The 21,663-nt window shown below is 36.8% G+C and overlaps 1 protein-coding gene across 1 annotated transcript; it reads right to left on the minus strand.

The window, feature by feature from the left end:
- Positions 1–589: 589 nt before the first annotated feature.
- Positions 590–21,364, minus strand: LOC104074844 (vinculin; the record flags this gene model as incomplete). Its single annotated transcript, XM_009575119.1, has 8 exons — positions 590–743; positions 1,725–1,872; positions 3,250–3,340; positions 9,156–9,316; positions 9,590–9,712; positions 12,224–12,332; positions 14,280–14,430; positions 21,294–21,364. Coding segments are annotated over 8 exons (1,008 nt in total), but the record flags the coding sequence as incomplete, so codon positions are not given.
- Positions 21,365–21,663: the final 299 nt, after the last annotated feature.

Here is a 21,663-nt window from a genome sequence, read left to right on the forward strand (position 1 = left end):
ATATATAATTATATACACATAACACATTTAGATAAGGTATATATCGAGGTTCATTATTTGATGGCCATCATCATCACTGGGTAATAGGCTGACCATTGAGGGAGATTTTAACAGCTACAAAAATAAAGCATCAACTAAAAGAAAAAGTTTCATTAACATTGTTTTGCTTTTGTCATGAACATGAAGTTTTAAATCCTGAACTCCACTCCTAAAGCAGAGCCCAAGGAAAGGGCTCTGGTTTTACTCACAGGTAAATCTGTGCAGTCTGAAACTCCTCTACTTTTTTCTTTGATAAGATCAGTTTATGTCCAAATTTAGGGTGTTTCCTCATTTTAATTTCACAACCTTGAAATTTTTAGTAATGTTAAAAAAATTACGAAAAAAAAAGTCATAAGCTCTAGCAAAACTCACAGCACCCTGTAAATTACTGAGTTTAAAGATTTTTATGTGTAAAAGCAAGTATCCCCTATACGTTCTTCCTACAAGTAACTGTGTTGTGTTTGGAAACAACCATGATAGTTCAGTATAACAGCTCTAACAGCAGTAATGTAATCATGTTCTGAAGTATTTATGAAATCATCAGTGGTACCTGAGCAGCATCAATCTTCTTAGCAATTGCCTGCTTAGAGTTTGTCATGGCCTCCAATTTGCGGGCTGCATTCTCCACTTTTGCAGTGAGCAAATCCAGACCTTGTGAGACCTGCTGCGCTTTCTGCATAGCCATGGGTGTAGCACCCTGTCCTCTGCCCAAGACAAAAAGAACATCACAGATTCAGCTCAGGACTGAACAAAGCTTTTTCTAAAGAAGAGGTAACAAAAACTGTTTATGAGCATTCCCAGCAACTATTGCAAGAGATACAGTATTTAATCAGATCTTTTTTTCCTGGGAAAACAAAAATAACTTCAGGAGGAACACCACAACAAGAAATGTTTAAAACTAAGAGCATATTTTCCCCTTTCCAGAATTTGACATTTAGCATCCTCAGAAGAATGAACATTTTTCTAAGTGTCACAAAGTAATACTACTTGAGGATACAATTCCATTAAAGTACCCAGGGCAAGGCCTGGGTATCTCCTCATTTACATATTGCTGCAAGTCAGTCAGAACCTGCAGGAGTTACGTCTCGCCATACCTAAGTGAGGACAGCAAGTCTGTAAGTGAAAATAAGATGTCTTAGTTGCCTCAGTCATGATGACAAAGTGGATTAAAGGTTACAGGCTATTGGTAAGACTTCTTAAAATGGTGAAAAGGATGCTAGCAATACAAATTTACAGGACTGTAGAAAACAATTTGCAGCGCTACCTCTGTTCATTCAAATGCTTAGGAGTTAGAAGTTGGATAGAAAGATTACTTCAAATACATAGGCCTCAGAATGTTAGTTTTGCATAAGAAATCTCATACTCCATTCCAAAATAACCTGACTACTGGAAAGCTTTTTGAGCATGTTAACTTTCTCAAACTACTAACTTAAAGACCATAGTAAGTGGAAAGATGACAAGCATGCTGCTGAGATGCTCTACTTGTGCAATTTTGCTCATCATGTTACATAACTAAAGACTCCACTTATTAAAACATATTATTCTTATCAGAAGAGATTGAAGCAAAAAAGGCAAAATACAGGTACTGGCCTGCTCTCCTACAGGTTAGGAAGTGACACAACTGCAAGTTCAGAAAATCTGTTCTAACAGTACTGAAAATTGTCCATAAAAAGTAATAGATTTACCTAGCTCTGAGGTCAGCCAGTTGATCAGTCATCTGGCCCAGCGTCTTGCATGTTCCCAGAATCTCTCTGCGTTCTTTGCCTGCACACAGTTCTCCTGCTTTTCCAGCTTCATCAAGGATCTGCCTTATTGCTTGCTCACCAGCATCCCCTAAGATGCAGAGTCAGTTAGTAAAACAAACAAGACATTCCTTGACATGTATGAGTAAACCGCTAGTATCATCATGTCCCACCACATTAACTGCACTAGGTTCAGCCATGAAAAAACATTTATCAAAAACTATGAGATATACATCAAATGTGGTAATTATAATGGGACAGTATTTCTGAAACAATATAGCATAGCCTTAATGTGCATCACGTGCCATGTATTTCAAGTCATTTAATCATTCTGTTACGATAGCTTAATTTCTATAAATACTTCATTTATAGAATCTGTAATTCAGGCTAAGAAGGAAGATTCATGTAGCCTTAACTTCAGCCAGTTGCAAATCTGACTTGATTTTGGCTAAAGAAGATGCAAGAACAACATCCGTTTTACTTGCAACCCACCCTGAGTCCATCCTCCAGCATTATGGATAGTGGAGGTGCCAGTATCCATAAAGTACTGGTTCCTCCATGAAATTATAATAATGAAATTGGCTCAAAGTCGTCCTACCATAAGGAACCCTCAAATGACAAACATATTATGAGGTTATTTCTAAGTAACACACCCAGTAAAATCTGATTTGCAGTAAGTTCTACAATTATCTTTGCATTTGTCCTTAGCTACTGAATTTTTAATAGTTTACTTCATTAATTGTCAGTGTCAATGACAGAAGGCTTTTAAAATAACTTTGAGGTTTCTGGAATTGATTGTGGCAAGGGGAATGAGGTCAGAAGTAGTATAAGCAGCAGCTCCCCAGATAACAACATTCACTTCCAACTTCTACAACTGTGTTATTTCGGCTTCGATTTCAGAGGAAGTCTTTCAGATAAGGTCTTTCAAAGTCCAAATGGAACAGGCCTCTATGCAGTTTTATTTGCTTTAAAGATGCATACAATGGCAAGACCTTTATATAAGTAAAGGTGACTGTAGTTAACAGTATTTATGGCAGATTTTCACGTTAAAAATTTTATGTCAAGACTGAAAGATAAACACTTAAAGATTATTGTTAGGCAAATCTAAATTTATACAAATTTGAAAATACAGAAGGAGGGATTTTAAGTATTAGCAACCACTGTAGTTAAATACTGTTCAATGCAATTTATGGGTTTTTGTTTTTACTAATGGAATGCAAAGAAAAACCATGTATGTTATACAGAGTATATTATTTAGACAATTGAAAAACAGCAAAGCTTTCCAGGTCATTAGACACAACTTGTTCAATCTCTAGTATCTGAAGAAAGGAGTAAATACAGGCTCCTTCTGAATGATCCACTACATATGGGTTATTAATGCTTAAAGGCAATTTTGTCTTACACAACAGAATTATTCAGACCTTTAAAAAATCAAAATACTTTGTGCTATTATTTTTTTTAATATTACCTGGAGGTGCATTTGGATCTCTCAGCCAACCTTTTGCCTGGTTCATCTTTGAATCTATTAAGGCTAAAGCTCTTTTCATGGCTTCAGTGTCCTTTACAAAAGAGAAACCACCAAAATGATTCTCAAAATAATCAAAGCACAAATAGCCCACACAGCCAAAGCAGACAGAAGTTCTACAAAGCACAGTCTACTTACAGAAACACACCCATATAAGCAGCTCAAAACCCATTTTCAAACTAGCAGGTCATAATCACTTCTTTCCAATTAAGACAGACATTTTCATTTCACTCAAAATGCAGAAAATATGCATGCAATTTTAGTGATTTTTCTATTCCTTTATTTACTAGTGTTTTAATTTCTAAAATCAGAGCTCTAATAAGCACACATCTTGGAGTTAGTTCCATTTTTTTCCTTAATGTACATCAGGGCACGTAGAAAAGTTGTAAAATGAGATCAGAGTAAACTTTTCAAAAATGGAAACTGGCCAGTGAATTTTACTACTTACTTCTGTGCAAGAGGTTGCACACCTGCATTTTTCACCTGCTCTGCTGCTTAAAGTCAAACAGCTACTATATGCAGAAAAATAGACTGCTAGCTAATTCCTGGAATTCTCAAATATGGAGTTTAATGTCTCTGGAGACAAATAAATGTATTCACATGTGGTTTTAAACATGGAACTTCTCTACCAGGAGCATCAGAGAAGCTGCTTCTTTGACTATTATTCAACTTCTCTTTGACTAGAGGAGATAAAACCATCCAGTTCTCATTTCTTTGCATACTCTGTTAATTGTTCATGTGTCATCTCTCCACTAGAGGGCAGAAGTTTTCTATCTTGTACAAATGGAAAGACAGTGAAAAGAGTAACAAGTACCTTAAGTAGAAGTTGGGAAAAAGCCAAAATAGCTTTTTACCACATATGTCATGGAAGTAATTTGAAATGCATCTAACATCCCATGATTACTACACAGATGATGAAAAGAAGCCTGGCTCTCACACTATTAACTGAATTGGACTGTCCATGTCCAACTCTTATGAAGAAGAGCTTAATAGCATCAACAATCAGTACCTGGTACACTGTGTGATATCCTGACAACACTAAAGAACTGCTATATTTTTGTGGAGTTGTTCATTCTGTGTGCTTAGTCTCAAAGATACACCACTGTAAACATTTTGGTATTTAAGCCATTTTTATTCAGGCATGTTGGTCTGTCAGCTGCTGATAAGGTGCTATAATATAATTCAGCAACCAACTTTCCAAATGGTCATGCAACACTCTGCTGCATATTTTTAAGGGCTCTTGAATCACAGCCTGAGAGACAGCACCAAAAGCAGATCATTTTCACCTGGAAGGTCGGTTCTCAAATCTAGAAACTGGATCTCAGAGCTTAGGTCAGGACCTGTCTGAAAAAACTTCAAAAGGGTAAGATATGCAGCTAGGGGTAGGAGGTGGGCACATTCTTTTAAAAGTCATCTTCTCTATAGCTTTAGAATTGTGCATTTACTATATGACAAGAGACAAGTAAATAATCACTGAAGTATTCAAATGTATATAAAAACCTTACTAGCTGTGAAGGTAGGTGTTACAGTTTTCTGTTTTATAAACGGACTGAAGCTACTTTAGTTTGGAATCAAGGTCTACTGCAGGCCTGTCTACCCAGAAATAATTTGAAACAAAGAACTAACTGAATTATTAAAAAGGCAACAGATGTTGCTTAGTGTGTTGATGAGATGATAGGTGTGGGATGGCTGAGGAAAGGAAAGTGTTGGGAAAACTGTCTTTGCCCCTCCCTTTTTACTAACACAGGCTTTTGTGTTCTCAGCTGCCTGCAGAGTTGCAGTTTCAGCAAAACTATATAAAAGCCTCTGAATCTAAAGTCTTATATCAGGGGACAAAATCAAGGGTATTTTAGCTTTTACACTCATGATTTTGTAATTGCTAGCACTACCCAAGCAATAATAGGATCCATCTGTCTATGATATGAAGGCTGTATAACTGGATGGCTCTGCAGAGTAAATCTTGCTATCCTGCGTGGCTCTGCACTCATGTTTGCAAAATACTGTCCCCTTTTCCTATTTAAATCCTAGTGTAGCAGTCGAAGTGTTCCAGGACAACTGCTCTTAAAGCACAGATTTCACATCTTCACAGCTCAAACTGCCACGGCAAGGAATCCCTCTTAGCTTTAGACTGGTAAGGAGTTTTCATTGCAATGAGACAAGTAATTTTTAAATAGGAAATTAGAACTTATCCTTAACTAGGTTTGTTGGTACTGCGCTTTTGTTTCTGCCACAGTTGTGTCTGGTGTCAGATACGTGGCAAGCCACAAAGGTGTAGCAATCCTGAAATGTCTGGACTTTGCCACCAATTCAGGCTATTAAGCAGGAAGACAAAGGTAGAAATACTCAATTTAAACAAAACAAAGCAACTTGCTGAAGGTCTTACTGCTTGAAAATGTCTTGATATTCCTGATTTCTGGAGCTGTTTAAATGCCTTGTTCCTTCCTAAACAGCTAAATATGTTTAAAATCTTACTCTTTGGGATTTGCCAGCAGAATATCAGTTGCAAGCAAGAAAAGAAAAAATCCTACAGCTATCCTGCAAAAAAGTTTCATATAGCATAGTTTCATCAGCAAAAAAGGATTCTTTCCCTCCTTTCCCCAGAGTTCCCCTGTTGGCAAAAGGAATTTCATTAACAAAAGCAGCACTATTACCTTTTCAGAGGACATAAACAACTTATGTTAATCAAGTTAAACGACCAGGGCAACATTGTCTGAAGGAAAAGGAGCAAGTTGGCTTTTTGAAAATCAGTTCCTAAAGCAAATGAGCACTTACTCAAGATACCTTTATGTATCACTTCTGCCACTACCAAGAATTTTGAGATTATTCATGGAGCAGCTGGTATTGGCACTGCTTTGAAAAGGAGCAAAATAAATCCTACATGATCACTAACCTCTGACTCAATAAAGTGATCTAGTCTAGTGATATCTGCATTTCATTACCAAAGAAGGCAATGTTGAAGGAAATAGGCAAAGCCAGCCTTCTGGCAGAACAGACAGCTTAGTCACCATCAAGGGTTCAATCCTGCAAGTTACTAGATACGTCTCAGCTTCCTACAACTTTTAACTCCCTCCATTTCCATGGAAATGGAAGATGTTTGAATTGAGTATTACTTCAAGTTTATTTAAAAACAAACACTAAGAATATACAAGAGAAAGCTAAACCCCTGTGTAAAATGAAAAGTTCAAGGAAAAAAGGTACAAAGCACTGAATGGAAGAAATAAATACAGGATCCCCCTCCCTCCCAAGATTTTGTTAGAGATCAGTATTTGCTCGGTATTTCAATTACAAATCAGCATACTATTTTAAAAAATCCAGCGTTGGTGCAAGCAGAGATCATTGCAATCCAGTAACAGTAATGTGCATTTCAGAGTCTAGAAAGACCAACAAAATAGTTTACAAAAAAGCCTACAACTCTGGTTCCATATACTTGTTCATTCTCCACTATCTCTAGGTAGATTTTGTGACACTTCGATGTATAAACAATTCAAGATAGAATAATAAATATAAAATAAACTCCAACATCAACAGGAGCATGTACTACACAGGTTAAAATTCAAGGCTGTGCATCTCCAAATACACCTTACTTTGCTCCAGAAAAGCATGAGGAAAATATCTTTTCCCTTGACCACCAGGCACAAAATGCATGCAACAGTAACCTCAAACAGAATTAAAGAGCTCCTCCCTCTCCTTCCCAGAAAAATAATGAGTAAGTCAACTGTTAGATATATATGCAAACACAGGAAAAGGTCTGTAATACGCGGCCATTAGCAAACTAGTTCCTGCTGCTTCATCCCACTGCATTTTTCAACTCAAATTCTTTGTCATAAGTGTTTGGTAAATGGCCAGTGCTACAGTTCGAAATTGTCAGCATACCTTATTTCAAAAAACAAAATACAATTAAGTAGTTCTCAACTCAGAACAGAATGATACTTTGATTATCCTAGTCCATACAACATATTTATGCATTACGCATAATGACCAATATTTTCCATTGGGAAATACTGCTAATACGCCAACTATTTTCTTAACAAAATCCTTTATTAATCTGGCTCACTAGTAAGAGAAGTAAGAATTTCCTATGGCTAAATTGCCAACTTTTTGCAACAGTCATTTTTTTTTTACTATGAAAATTTCCAAATTTGTTGTGTAAAATAAAACAAAACTGTATTTGTATTTTGTAAAATACAGGAACGCTTAAATCCAAAAATAAAATTAAACTGAAAAAATGCATATACAAAATTGAAGTTTTGGGCCAAGACCTGAAGAACACAAACCATTTGAACTGAAGGAAGGCTGCTGGTGAAATACTATGGAATGGACAAAATTTCTGATTTAATAAAGCTTTCTGGGCATGCAGAAAGCTTGTTCCTGCATGACTGGACCCTTTATTTGTAGCTACAGGGACTAGTAACATGAATTAACACAAAAACATTCAGCAAGAATGTGCTCTAAAATTTTGGGCTAACTCTAATCAGACTCAGAAGACAGTCTTAATGCAGTTCAACTTGCAATTACCATTCTCTTAGTGACAGCCAATTCTACATGTAGCTAGACAGAGCTATTAAGATCCTTTTAAAACATCCGTGTGTATATACATAAGTATGGTGTCACAGCTGGCACAGAAATAAAAAGTTGCACAGCACACAGTCTGCACACAGCACAAAATCCCACATACATGCTTTTTTGGTTTTAGTACAAGGTAGAGGTGTAGGGTGTGGAAGAAAGCTTACCTTCTAAAGGTGAGAAAAGGGTAAGAAACAGGAGAACAAAAACAAAGATGCATGAAGTAGTCATAATAAGAAAGTGATAGTGACAAAATAACTCAAAAGGCAAACTAAGGGTCAAGTGCCAAACAATATAGGCCAAAGTGATTTTAATGGCTAGATTACATCAATGTTAGATTTTCTGCAAGATTTCATTTGTTAATAAGTCTGGCTTGAGGTCTCAGTATTTTCTTTAAATATATTTACAGTTACTTGTTGCTTATAGCACTAACCCTTAAAAAAATCCCTTCAGCAATTTACCTCAAGGTACTCAAAAAAATTGGCAGGAGTTTCAGTTATGCAATTACATTTATTTGTAAGCCCACAACAACGCTTTTATGATTCTGTCTGTCAGACCTGCTTTACGGTCTGCTAGACATTTCAGGATCTTCAGTGGGTATCACTTAAGAGCACCACTTAATGCCAGGTAAGTGGTTGCAGTCACTTGCACAGCTTAACACTGAGTTGTAAGGAACCAATACTTGTCTATATGCCAGCTTCACAGACATCATACTTATCCAGAAAGGCTGTTGAATCTAACATGTATTTCTTTGAGACAAGGCAAACACTTGAAATTTACTCCCACGTCCAGACTAAAAATGGGGCAGGGGGAAAAGGAGGAAGTGTTCAAGGAGAGATCTCCAAAAATTGACTATATCTTCTCAACTTCAGGCCTTTTGCACAAGCAATATGACAGCAACCTATCTTTTCTAGTAATACCTAGGAGAAAAATCTCAGGTAATCTCACTTATGAATGCCTAGCTACAAAACCAGTTTAATGTATAAAACGATAGCTTTTTACCTAACTATCCTCTGTCAAACATGATTATGTAGCCACTGAGCCACTTTCAAATGCCACACTCCTTTAACTTATTGAGAGAAAGTTAATTTTGAAAGATACATTAATACAATCACCTTTGAAGATGTTCTTTGACCTTGAAGAGATTATACAATGCAATTACGAAGTGTTACAAAACTGATGCACAAATACACATTTCAACAGTCTCAAAAACACAAGTTTATACAGTGTACAACACCGTAAATAAAAATTAGACTTCTATATACAAATGTAGGTGTGAAACATACCTTGCTTGCCCAGGCATCTTCATCCCAGGAAGTGAGTTGTAATACACGGATTATTTCATTTATCTCAGCACTCATTTTCTCTACTGTGAAATTGCGATTTTTCAATGCCTCTTCTATTCCCTGGCTTTTAGAATTTTTCGTGGTTACGAAAATCTTCATAGCTGTGAAAATACCAAAGATTAGAAAAAGGTACATGCAAGACACAATCAATGCTCAAGGTGACCTCCTATTGCATTAATACAGAGGTAGTACATTTTATTTTGCATGGACCATTTTATCTCAAAGAGATTGTAGTTTTAATACAAGAAGCACAGTTATTTGCAGTCAGTACAGAAGCAATGTCAAGGCTGTTATTTTTAAACACAAGCCATTGGAACTCTAGCTCAAAATAGACAGCAATTCAGAGTGATATTAAAAATTAAAGCCAAAAATACCTGAAATAAGTACAGGCAATAGCTCCTTCACGGTATTCATGGAGTTTACCAGCATAACCCTATGTTCCTGATGAGTTAATTCCTGTTGTCTTTCATCAATCATTTTGGCCATCTTTGTCATTCCTAAAGATTAAAGCAATTGAACATTGTCATAAATAAAGAAATGTAATACTAAGTCTAATTTGCAACAGTTGAGCTTTCTAAACAAGAACAAAGTGTAACAAGTTATGACAACTGTATTGAAGTTTAAAACTTAATTTTTATATTAGCAGCTGTTACTTAAAACACATTCCAGATGCTTCAGAGAAGCCACTGATTCAAAACCTAGTCACTATGCAAAGTAGAATGGAATCCTCAAAATTCTTGATTTAAAATCCCAGCAGTAAAATACGAAAATACCTGAAATGACTCATTTAGGAGATGAAGTCACCTCATGAAATCTGGAAGCTAATTTACAGGGTTTTTCTCCTTTTCTGTTAAGACTTGATCAAAGCCTTAATTGTGAATGGCAGAAAAAGGAAACATCACAGTTTTGTTTGTTTGTTTACCTTGAGGTTCTACCAGAGTTCAAGAATTGGATCTATTTATACTTCAGTTCTGCTAGAAATATTTCAGTGCTCTAGAAGTGTGGAAAGAATTAAATTTATTCTAGAGTAAATCTATTTTCAATAGCTAAGACTTGTGAGGTTTACCACACAGCACATGTGGAAATTTTAGACGCAACTTCATAAAAATTTAAGCTGATTTAAATTGGTGCTGTTGTGGTCCCATCCTACAGGGGGGCAAAACTGGAAGAAAGTTGTATACTCTCTGGCTGAATTCCTTTTCTGCTGGTTAGCATCTTAGGCATCTTAATAAAACAAAAAGGTTAAATGAGCTTTACTTGCAACACTAAAAAGTAGTAGAATTCCCACATTGACAGCATAGAGGGGTAAGTTGTGCAGAACCACCTTTCCTTTCAAATGACAAAAGCCCAAATAGGTAATCATGTTCTCCTCTCTACTTCCAACATAAAACCTATAAGCACTTTGTTGATTTTAAGTGTACATGCTCCTATTCCTGTTATTTATATAGCGCTCACGTTAACAGTTAAGTTCAGATGCCCAATTGATAGAGCTGAAGGGAACAAGAACTACAGGCATAAAAAGTTTGGTGGGCATGGGTTGTGAGTGTTGAGCAGCATTTAGTTCAGGCAAAGACAGTGCTTCTAGAGCATGCCAGCAGCACAAGATTAGCTATTTATTCAGAACAGCATGAGTTTAGAGAATATTATTTGCAATAAAGGTACAAGCCTACATCTCACTTCTAAGAAATTAAGACACTTGCCCAACACCTACCTCTATCATACACATGTAACAGCAAATTATGTCTGTGAGGTTCTATGAAAAGTCCCAAATGCTTGCGACTGAGCCAAATAGAGTAAACTAAAGTTTGGGGAAACTTCCATTTTAAAGACATGGAAGACAATGACCACAGAGAAACTAAAATTGTATACTACGTAAAAGAACAAGTTTCATGGAAAGAGAAGATAGCCCTTTTTGCTTCTTCTTTTCCTGTTCAAAAATGAGGCAAAGTCTATTTAGTTGAAGGTAACTTCTCACGGGACATAAAAAAAGTTTAGAGAATATTATACCTTCATATGGAACTTACAAGTTTTTCACATCCAGAAACAGGGTAAAGTATACACATGTTAAATAAAACCAGGATAATCTACAAACATGCTCTGCGACATGAGAGCTGATAGTCATTCCATTTATGAGCTACTTATTCTTACGCTACATATGTATTCTTATTTATATATATAAAGTAACAACTAGAATTCCTACTCTGTTTATATAAGCATTGTTTAGTTCAGTGTAACTTTAATTCCAATGTCTACCTACGTTACAACCACAACATCTAGATTTTATAGAATGCTTTTGTTAAGTACCTAAACTACTTTATGCTTGCTGAAACTAAAGCATTTGGAGTAGTAGATGATAGAGATTAATGGTAGGTTTCCTCTATAGCAACCTAGTGCTTCACTTATCAATAGCCTGCTTCCACCTGTGAAAGTGTGAGTTAACACGGTGAAGTAACAAGTAGTGAAGGAGCATCAAATAATGAACAAAAAGAATTTTTGTAACAACTGTGCTTTTGTATTATACTGCAAGTCAGCTATTTCTGCAACCTCATTAAGACGTTAACATATGATATGTAGTTTATACTACTCCAAGAAATTCCTACTAGGCCTAACCATCTCAGTTAGTACGGATATTTTATCAGCTTAACGGACTTTATAGCTGTGAGTGCTTAATTACACAGCTTTTTCAATTTTTTTGTTTTACGCTTACTAATGCATGCTTACCTCCCTCATATAATACAGCGTAGGAAAAGCACAGTACATATCATCTGTGTAGTACATATAATTTACCAAAATCTTGACTCTTCTGCATTCTTAAGAGAGAATGTGAATCAGAAAATAGTCATCATTCACCCTCTAGTTTAAAACTCTTTCCAACAGACACTTTCAAAGCAACTGCTTTATCATTTTCCAAACACTCGAAATTTGGGTGAGGAAGGTGCTGGGGGGAAAAAAAGGTAATGGAAAAGGCTATACTTAGTATGTTTATGATAGGCTGTAGCAAATCAAACCTGGCCCTAGATTCTTTGTGTATGTCACCAAATCCTCCATAGTCTCTACTACTTCCGCCACAGTCAGATATTCCAATATTCCTTTGCAGACACGGATGATTTTACGGACCTAAAAAAGGAACATCATTTATTAGATGAAGCTAAGTTACACTTGAATTAGAAATGCAAGCCTATTATTAGAACAGAATAGGTATAGCATTTGCTAACATGACGTATGGGCAATCACAAAGGTCTGGGATACTGATTAAGTTACCCACAATGCCATTACTGAAGAGTGCTGTATTGACAAAGACAATATTTAATCAGCATTCCACTACTCAGAAATGCAAAATCCTACTTCCAGTGTTTTCACGTTGTACAATAAATGAAGGATAGCATTGAGAAAATAGGTTATAAAGAAGTGCATTTAAGTATGCTGGCATGCTCGAAGTTTTTCATTGCAATTTCATCAAAAAAAAAAAATTTAACTTTAATCACAAAGCAAAACTACATAGAAAGCAGACTCCAAGCTTTCAGAAGAAATATTATTCACTATACAGCTTTGCATATGGATAAAGCATTATCCAGCATTCCAGTGGGAAAGGTAGATCCAACATCTTAAGCTTTCCAGAAAAATCTATGAAGACTGTACTTTATTTACCTCTGGACATCTGCCTCAGCTTAACTTTTTCAGTTCATACTTGATTCCAAAACAGAGTTCTCTGTCAGTTAATCTTCTAACCTCCTGAACCACATTATTTCTGACACCACCACAAACAATTCTCATTGAAGAATGAGTTAATTAACATTTAATTCGTATCAACCACAGGCAGTGTTCAGTCCCCAGAATAGATCATAGTTTCCTCTAAAAGTCATTTCAGTTTTGTCCCAATGTTAGTTTATCTTGAAACATAGGATAAAGACATGCCAAGTTTTGTATTTGTGAAAAGTCAATCATTCCAGACTAATATTTTTCTTTTTGGTTAACATGCAGTTGTCAGAGACTAGTTCAATGAAGCATTAACTCCACAGAAGTCAACTCATTTCCCAAACACTGGAAGCAGGAAGATTAAAAGCTATTAACTTCCTTGCAATTCTGTCCTATAACACTTCGTAGTATCTATTAAAAAACACTTAAAATAATGTAATCACAAGTGCCACAGAGAAATCCCATAGTGTTCTCATTTCAGAGGAATGTGCTAACAGTACCATGAGCTGATTAAAGGAAAGACAAGGATGCCATGTTAGACTACTCAGAACAGCAGGAAGAATAACACAATTTCATAGATTAACAGATTGTTGCACGGGTAAAATTTAGAATTAACATCAGCATTTCTAACAGTGTGAGCTTCCTTTCCTTATAATAGCATGATATTTGCTATTTAGAAACGAGGAAGACTCCACATTCCCAGAAAGATGATCACAAGAGTAAGTAAGATTTGTAACAAAGAAACATTTTCAAATATAAGACACTCAAAACCTCCTTTTTAAGTTTCCTTGCAACTCCGGCTTTTTTTGTCCATCTGAGGATGGACAAACAGCACCGCTGAGCTGCCTTTTGGCTTGTGAAGAAGCCAAAATGTAGCAACTGTTACCTCTATCAGAGCATATTTTCTGGCTAACCAGCCAGACAGTCCAAATTTGTATTACCTCCCATGCCCCAAGGCAATTAAATTGCCACAGCTAATGAGTCAGACAGACATGTTAGGAAGTGGCCTAGGGCTTTTCAGTGAAGGGATACAGAGAACATAAGGATCAGTAATGGGTATGGTGAAGGGAATACAGAAAAGCGTCAGCAAGATGTAAGACAGGGTTGATGGGATCTGGCCTTTTTGAGGAATAATCACAGGCAACGCCTAAACATTATGTCATACAAAGATGCTCTTAACAAAACAGAGCAACATGCCTAAGCTCCTTCTGACAGAAAGGAATGCAAAATATGCTTCCAATCAAGCTAAAACGATCAAACACACCTTCATCTACTCAATAGTTTAGATTAGCTAATTCAGTTAGGTGGATATTTGAATTAGTAATACTACTGTGCAGATACCTATGTCAGTCATGTTGGGATTCCTACCTCCGCTTCATCGAATGTCAGAAGTAAATCTGACGTTCCAGAAAGGATGCCTCTTGATCCATCAATTAGATAGTCACGAGCTGGTACTGAGTAAGGATCTGCTTGCAGCATCTGGGCTGCCCGAACAAGTTTGGTGCAGGCATTCTCCACTCTGCAGAAAGTCATCAGACAAAACTTGCTGGTTAGTTTCTGTCTGTATGACAACAGACTTGAGAAAATGCTGGATTTGTTTTTAACTTTACTACTTAAAGCACTGCAAGCAAACTCATTCTACACCTTTAAAGTTTGAAAAGTGAGAGTATTTATTGTATTTATTTTAACAAGAAATTAACCAGTGACTGTACAACAGTTTTTCAGAAGTCATGCAATCTTCCAGTGTAGGGAAAAAAAAGGAATGTTTGAAGTATTCCATGTACAGCAGTCATTACAGTGTCATTAAGGAGAGGTCCCAACACGGCAAAACACCTTTCATTCTGTGCTGGTTTTGGCTGGGATAGAGTTAATTTTCTTTGTAGTAGCTAGTATGGGGCTGTGTTTCAGATTTGTGCTGGAAACAGTGTTGATAACACAGGGATGTTTTCGTTACTGCTGAGCAGTGCTTACACAGAGTCAAGGCCTTTTCTGCTCCTCACCCCACCCCACCAGCGAGCAGGCTGGGGGTGCACAAGAAGTTGGGAGGGGACACGGCTGGGTCAGCTGACCCCAACTGGCCAAAGGGCTATTCCATACCATATGACGTCATGTTCAGCACATAAAGCTGGGGGAAGAAGGAGGAAAGGGGGGACGTTCAGAGTCATGGCGTTTGTCTTCCCAAGTAACTGTTACATGTGATGGAGCCCTGCTTTCCCGGGGATGGCTGAACACCTGCCTGCCGATGGGAAGCAGCAAATGAATTCCTTGTTTTACTTTGCTTGCGTTCGCGGCTTTTGCTTTGCCTTTTAAACTGTCTTTATCTCAACCCATGAGTTTTCTCACTTTCACCCTTCTGATTCTCTCCCCCATCCCACTGGGAGGGAGTGAGCGAGCAGCTGTGTGGTGCTTAAAACCGCAGGGCAGGGAACAAAACAATTATTCTTTTAGGACTTCACAATCAAAGTAATTGCTAACCTTTATCAGCCTTGTATTTGCATTGTCATTCAAGAAGCAACTGCTATTAATAAATCTTAAATGACAGCTACACATTAAGACAAAAGAACGTAGTATTAAGAAAACCAAGACACTGTGCCCTGCTCGTTGAAGCTGTAGTCCAGCTCTTCACAGCCTGTTAACACTCATGACAGAAATAGCATTTTAAATAGCCACAAGATTTAGTGATAAGGTATGAATTTCAAATGCAGCTTGCAATTCCACACTTAAAAACAGAAAGGAAGTTTTGCAAGATATTACAATATGTAATTACAGTAACACAGAAGGTACTACAATAAGCAAATGAGCTCTGAAATTAGGTTCCATCAAGCCATTTAACACAACAACAATTTTAATATATCAAGAACTGGAACATTGAAAAGCTTTCGGTTTTGTTCTCTTGTTGTAATTAGTTCATGACAGTTTAGAGAAATACAAAATTCAGACTTCACTTCCATGTTAGCTAAGCTATTCACGACTGTAGTTATTGACTACACACTGACTGTGACATTCCTCCCATTTCTTTGACAGAAATGTTACTGTAGTCTGTGGTATGGGTTCTATGCCTGTGAGTGCCATGTGCTCATTCAAGTTACACAAGGTTCCAACAAACATTAAACCCTTTTATTACAGCAATACTATCTCTTATCGCAACTTTTTCATGCTTGTCATATAGCCCATTTTCTACTGACCACTTGGACACACTCTTTTATCATACTTTCAGTTAAGTACTATTGGAAAGTTGCACAGTTATCCCATTTTCTCTCCTACATTCCTTGTTAACACAAATAGCAGAACTTAATGGTTACATCTAAATTTAACTATACTAGAAATAAGACACTCATTACAGGAAGACATACTCTTTTCAGAAAGTAAAGTTTTCAGCTAATGGCTCCCTAGAGTAGATCGAATTGGGCCAGCTGACCCTATCATAACCTGCTCTTTAGTGAGACATCTGCTCAGCACATCAAATGGTGGTAACTCATAACTGAGTAAGAAAATACAGGAGGACTTCAAGGCAGAAAGTGGGAATGGTCTGCTCAGTACTATGCAATGTACTTAGTTATATTATCAAAGTCAACTGACTTCACTAAATTAGATTTCCACGCTCGCTTCTCAAATTTATTCTTTTCAACTGTGCCAAGAAAGGGATTAAACAAATCACCTATTCAGCCAGGTCAGAGCTACAGGCTCAGAAATACTTAATTTCCTACAGTTCAATTTCATGGTCATCCGTTTAATACTAATGATTATCTCAAGGCTGGCTTTTTCATTTGTAAAGAAAGGAATGTGTATTACCCCAGAAGTCACCACAATTAACAAAAATAAAGTTTCTAAAGCTTCAAAGTTTTCTTTTACAGTTTTTAGAGTTGAACCTCCGAAAGGTAAACTTGCATTTTACTTGTACGACGTCTATTTTGTATAAACTTCTGAATGCATTTGAAAGACTTCAGGAGTGTGCACTATGTACAAAAAAGCAGAGTGGTGTTTAAAAACCAGGCACCCTCCATTCCCTGCAAAGCATACATGCTAGGAAACAAAATATTAGAATTGGGGGAAAAAATTCAATTAACTTAATTTTAAAAAAAAACCACACACTAAAAATATTCACTGCAATGAACCGCTTGTTCTACCACAAGAATTAAAAAAATTCAGAAGTTTTTAATGGAAGTTCGTTGCTATGGTGAATTTTCTAATCCCTGTATTATATCGCAACCTAAAAAAAACGCAGCTTTATAAAAAAATGTATATTTATTTTTGAGGCATGACTACAATAAAGCTATGTTAACTCCAGCCAAATTCTTTGTGGAGAAGACACAGGTCATGATATTTCCAACCATATTACTTTTGGTAGTCAATCAGCTTCATTCCCGTTGGTGTCTTCTTTATGAAATGTGAGGAAAAAAATTTAGCTTATGCTAAACTACCATTTTGGTTTTTAGGTTTTAGGATTGATCTCTGCCTTTCCCAGAGATGCCTGCCCAAAAATGCCAGACAATGCCTTTGATGCTTGAATAATGCTTGTTTCAATTTCTAATCACTTAAGTTGTAGTACATTTACTCACTACAGTTTAGATTACTTACAGTTCTAGAAATATAAATTAAAAAGTAAGTATTTTATATTAACATTAATTTGTTAATACAGTTACCAGCAATGCAGCTCCAGCTTGGCTACCAAAATAATGTTAATATATAATAGCATTACTGCTTAATTTGTTAAATGAGTTTGCGTGTGCAAGTTAAACGCAGACATATTTTTCTCAGTGTAAACAAATCAGGTGTTACCCTATTCTTTGCCTAGAGATTACAGCTTTTTCCTTCTTTACAAGAGAAGTATAACAAGTAATATGAACACATTGCAAAACATCTGATGTAAATTATATGCATTACTCATACTCCCTGGTGATTAAGACAATTAAGATAAAGACACAGTATTTTTTAACTCTAGGTCAATAATTCCAATTTGGTTTATGTCAGTAGCAAGCAAAGAGATGCACAATAGCTTCTCAGCAGCCAAATTATTTTGCTGCACAATCACACTCCTACCGAAAAACTTCACAGATTACCATCACATATATTCATTATGAACCCGCAATGCCAGTCTCAGGCAAGCCAAAACTCAAGTCTTTGCAAAGAATAAACAATCTTCTCCCATCCTCCAAGAGTGACTTCCTCAAGACTGGTGGTCCTTTTAAACGGCGTAAATATAGACAGGGAATGTGGTGCTAGCGCACGTGCACTGCTCCTTATCCCATCATCCATGTGCCAGTACCAATTCTACTGGAGCACTCCCTTAAAGAGGAATGCCAAATCCTGAACTAACCCTTTATAAGCAAAACCCCCTCCTCTCAGGAAAGAAAAAACCAACCCTCATCTGTTTCACTTCCTGCATCCAAATCCTGCCCTTTAATGCAGGAACAGGTAAGACTCCCTTGGCAGCTCACTTGTGACTGTCACTTATCCCCACAGCACAGATATCAGTGACAATACACTCCATAGTGTTAACAAGGAACTGTTAACATGTACTAGTTCATTTTGATATAAACTCCACATTAACAAGAAAACAACAAATGCAATAGATTATCATTCATAAAGGCCACTAACATTCCTAACTCATGTTACTGCATCTAGGATAGTAAGTAAGTACTATGTGAAGTAAGTTTCATTACTGTGACAGATGCTTTGTTTCCCATTGTTCATTATATCACAGGTTCAAGCAGTCATGAATTGGTGCAGGAAAAATTCTTGCACCCAGCATAACGTGGTACTATTCAGCAGTGCTTCTATCACATTTATACTGTAATTTAACTACTTAAGTCTCCACAATCTGCTAAGTGTTGATCAAAGACTGGTTGCAGTATAAGTAAATCTCTTTTCCTTAATCCCTTACTTGTCTAGGTGAACAAGAAGCTGGAAATTAACTAAAAACTCTATACATCCTAGAAAATGAGCACAATCAAAATTACATGTTTGTATACAACTCATCAGAAGCAAGAAAAAAGTTTTGGTCTCATTTCAATACATAAACACTCCTCTCAAAAAAAAAAAAAAAATCAAACCCCTCTACACCCAAACAAGATCACACACCAGCAACACAGCACAATAAATACTGTAGTGGATTGTATCAAAGGCCCATTTAGCTCAGTATCCTGTCTCCAAAAGTAGCTGCAACTAGATGCCTAAGGAAGGTTAAGAACAGGATAAGCATTTGTCATACTTCCTCTGGGCGCTCTCCCATCCTCCAACTATTTTCAGTTCTTGGGATTTCCTGCAGTTTGTCTATTTGATTCCTCTAAGTACTTATCTATTAACCTCCAAACCTATAAAAAGAATTTTAACAGTACATAACTTGCTGTACAAAGAAGCTCTCCCTATTGTTGGTTTATAAACTACTAGCTTAAAGCAATGCCCCCATCAAGTTCTTGCACAGGAAGAGAAGTGCAAGTTTCCATCTTTTCCATGTAACTCATATTTCCTTAGACCTTTGTCAGGCCCCCAATCCCCTCTGTCACCTTTCCCAGGCTGAAGAGTTCCAGCCTACCTAGCTTTGCCTTATACAGAAGCAATTCCATACCTTTGATTGTTTTCAAAGTCCTTCTATGAGCTTTTTCCAGTTCTACTACAGCCTTTCTAAAATTTAGGGACCACAAGTGCATGCAGTATTCAAGATGTGGGAGAAAAATATAGAGTGAAATTTTGGTCTCTCATTCTTTACTGATAAACCTAGCATTTGGTTTACTGTTTGACCACTACTGAGCATATAATGGATGTTCTTACCAATATATCACAGCTCCAAGATGTTGCTCACTATTGGTAATGGTCAGTTCAGAGTCAATCATCCAATCTGAAGCTAGAACTGCTGCTCTCCCATATGTGCATTATTTCAGATCTTTCAAAGTAATTTCATCCACACTTAATATCAAGTCACTCAGTTTAATAAGGTCCTGCTATAATTTCTCAGAGTCGTCCATTAATCTCACTACCCTGTGTAAGACTTGAGGTCATCAGCAAGTACTTTCGACTCATAGCTCATCCTGGTTTCCAGGGCATTTGTGAACATGGTGAAAACCACAATCCCAGCAGAAATCTCTAGAGCCCTACTCATTACCTCCCACCATTGTCAGGGTTTACCACGTAATTTTTCCTTTCACTTTCAATTTTCTCTTTTCCATACAAGAACTTTTCTTATTACCCTGTGGCTACTTCATTTTCTTAAAAGCCTTCAGACTTTGCCAGAAAGTTTAGAAATCGGTATATACTGTATCACCCGGATTACCCTTATCCCTGTTTGTGATATTCCTAAGAACACCAACAGATTTATAAGGCAGAATTTCCCTCCACTGCCAATTCACCCAAAGCAAATCGTATGTGTTTGGGATCTGTTAATTCTCTTCTCTAGTATAGAATTTCCAGTCATTTGCTCCAAAGGTATGTCAGACCTATAGACCTCCTGTTCCCCAGATCCCCCTAGAAAGTTTCTCAGGCAGTAGCGTCACCTTGATTGACATACTGGGTGGTCTCAAGTTAAGAAACTTTACTTCACTAATAATTCAGTTATTTCATTCTTGAACTCTTACACTAATGCCATCTGATCCTAGGCATTTCTTTTATCATTCATTTTGTCAACGTACAATGTAACAAACTAAGTCCTTTTTTCACTGCTTAACAGAAATTTTCTCTTTAGACATCATCTCTGTTCTCCATTTTAGTGTTTGCTTAGTTGCCTCAATGCTTTCTTTTTTTGACTATCTGCCTGTTTTGTGTTTGGGAATACAGTAAAATATTCAGTCATTCTGTACAAATTAGACAACACTAATAGAGCAGTCACTACATTCAGTAGGTTGTAGGGCAAAGCCACTTCACAAAGTCAAAGTTTGTCAGTTGACAGTAAGAAGCTTGGCAATTCCACAACAAGAAGTGATATATGATTTTTAAGACTTAAGGCAGCAGAAAGAGAAAGTCAGTTATACTTGACACTGAGCCACAAATTAAGAGTGTCAGTCACTGCTCTTCAAATGTCTTAGATTTCCAGGCAATTAGATCATGCATCAGCTGCCTATACTGACAAATTCACGCTTTTCCACCAACCAAATTAATAGAAGAGATTTGAGAACACCATGTTATCTCTGACACTGTTCGGCAAAACTACAACAGCACACAAGTAAGGAAGAAATATCCTAGATATGTACCCGTATATAGAGAGTGTAACAGGAAAAGTCACTGTTGGCAGAAAGGTCGCTCCTGACAAAGGTCAGCCTCAAGACCCCAAAGAGCTATTCAAACGTAAGAGTATTTTCTAGTTTGTACAGCAGAAATGAGTTACAATGATTATCATTGGAACAGGTTTCCTGTACCTACAATAGAAGATTTACAATAAAATGAGTTTACTTGATAAATGCTGGTGGCATATCCCTTTTCAAGATCTGGTCTTCTGTTGTCTGCACAGTTTCTTTTCCAACCTGCGGGAGAAAGAAGTCATACTTAAGATACAGAATCTCACTGTAAAGCCTAGATGAAAACAAATAGCAAAATAGAAATAAAAAAATTGATTTGTAATAATGATAATTCCTTTCACTGGGTTTGCTGTTGCTGTGTCTATTTTTGAGACCACTATATATTTTGAGACCACTATATAACCACTATACATCGCGGTTAGTCTAATGCTTTAGAAATCATACGTTGCTTCCTGCCAACATCTCTACTAAATTAACTGGGGGGGGGCACTTTTCCCTCCTCCCACTCTCCATAGAAACAATAC

This window comes from Fulmarus glacialis, unplaced genomic scaffold (assembly GCF_000690835.1).
Source record: "Fulmarus glacialis isolate BGI_N327 unplaced genomic scaffold, ASM69083v1 scaffold7103, whole genome shotgun sequence".
In the NCBI taxonomy this organism is placed as follows: domain Eukaryota; kingdom Metazoa; phylum Chordata; class Aves; order Procellariiformes; family Procellariidae; genus Fulmarus; species Fulmarus glacialis.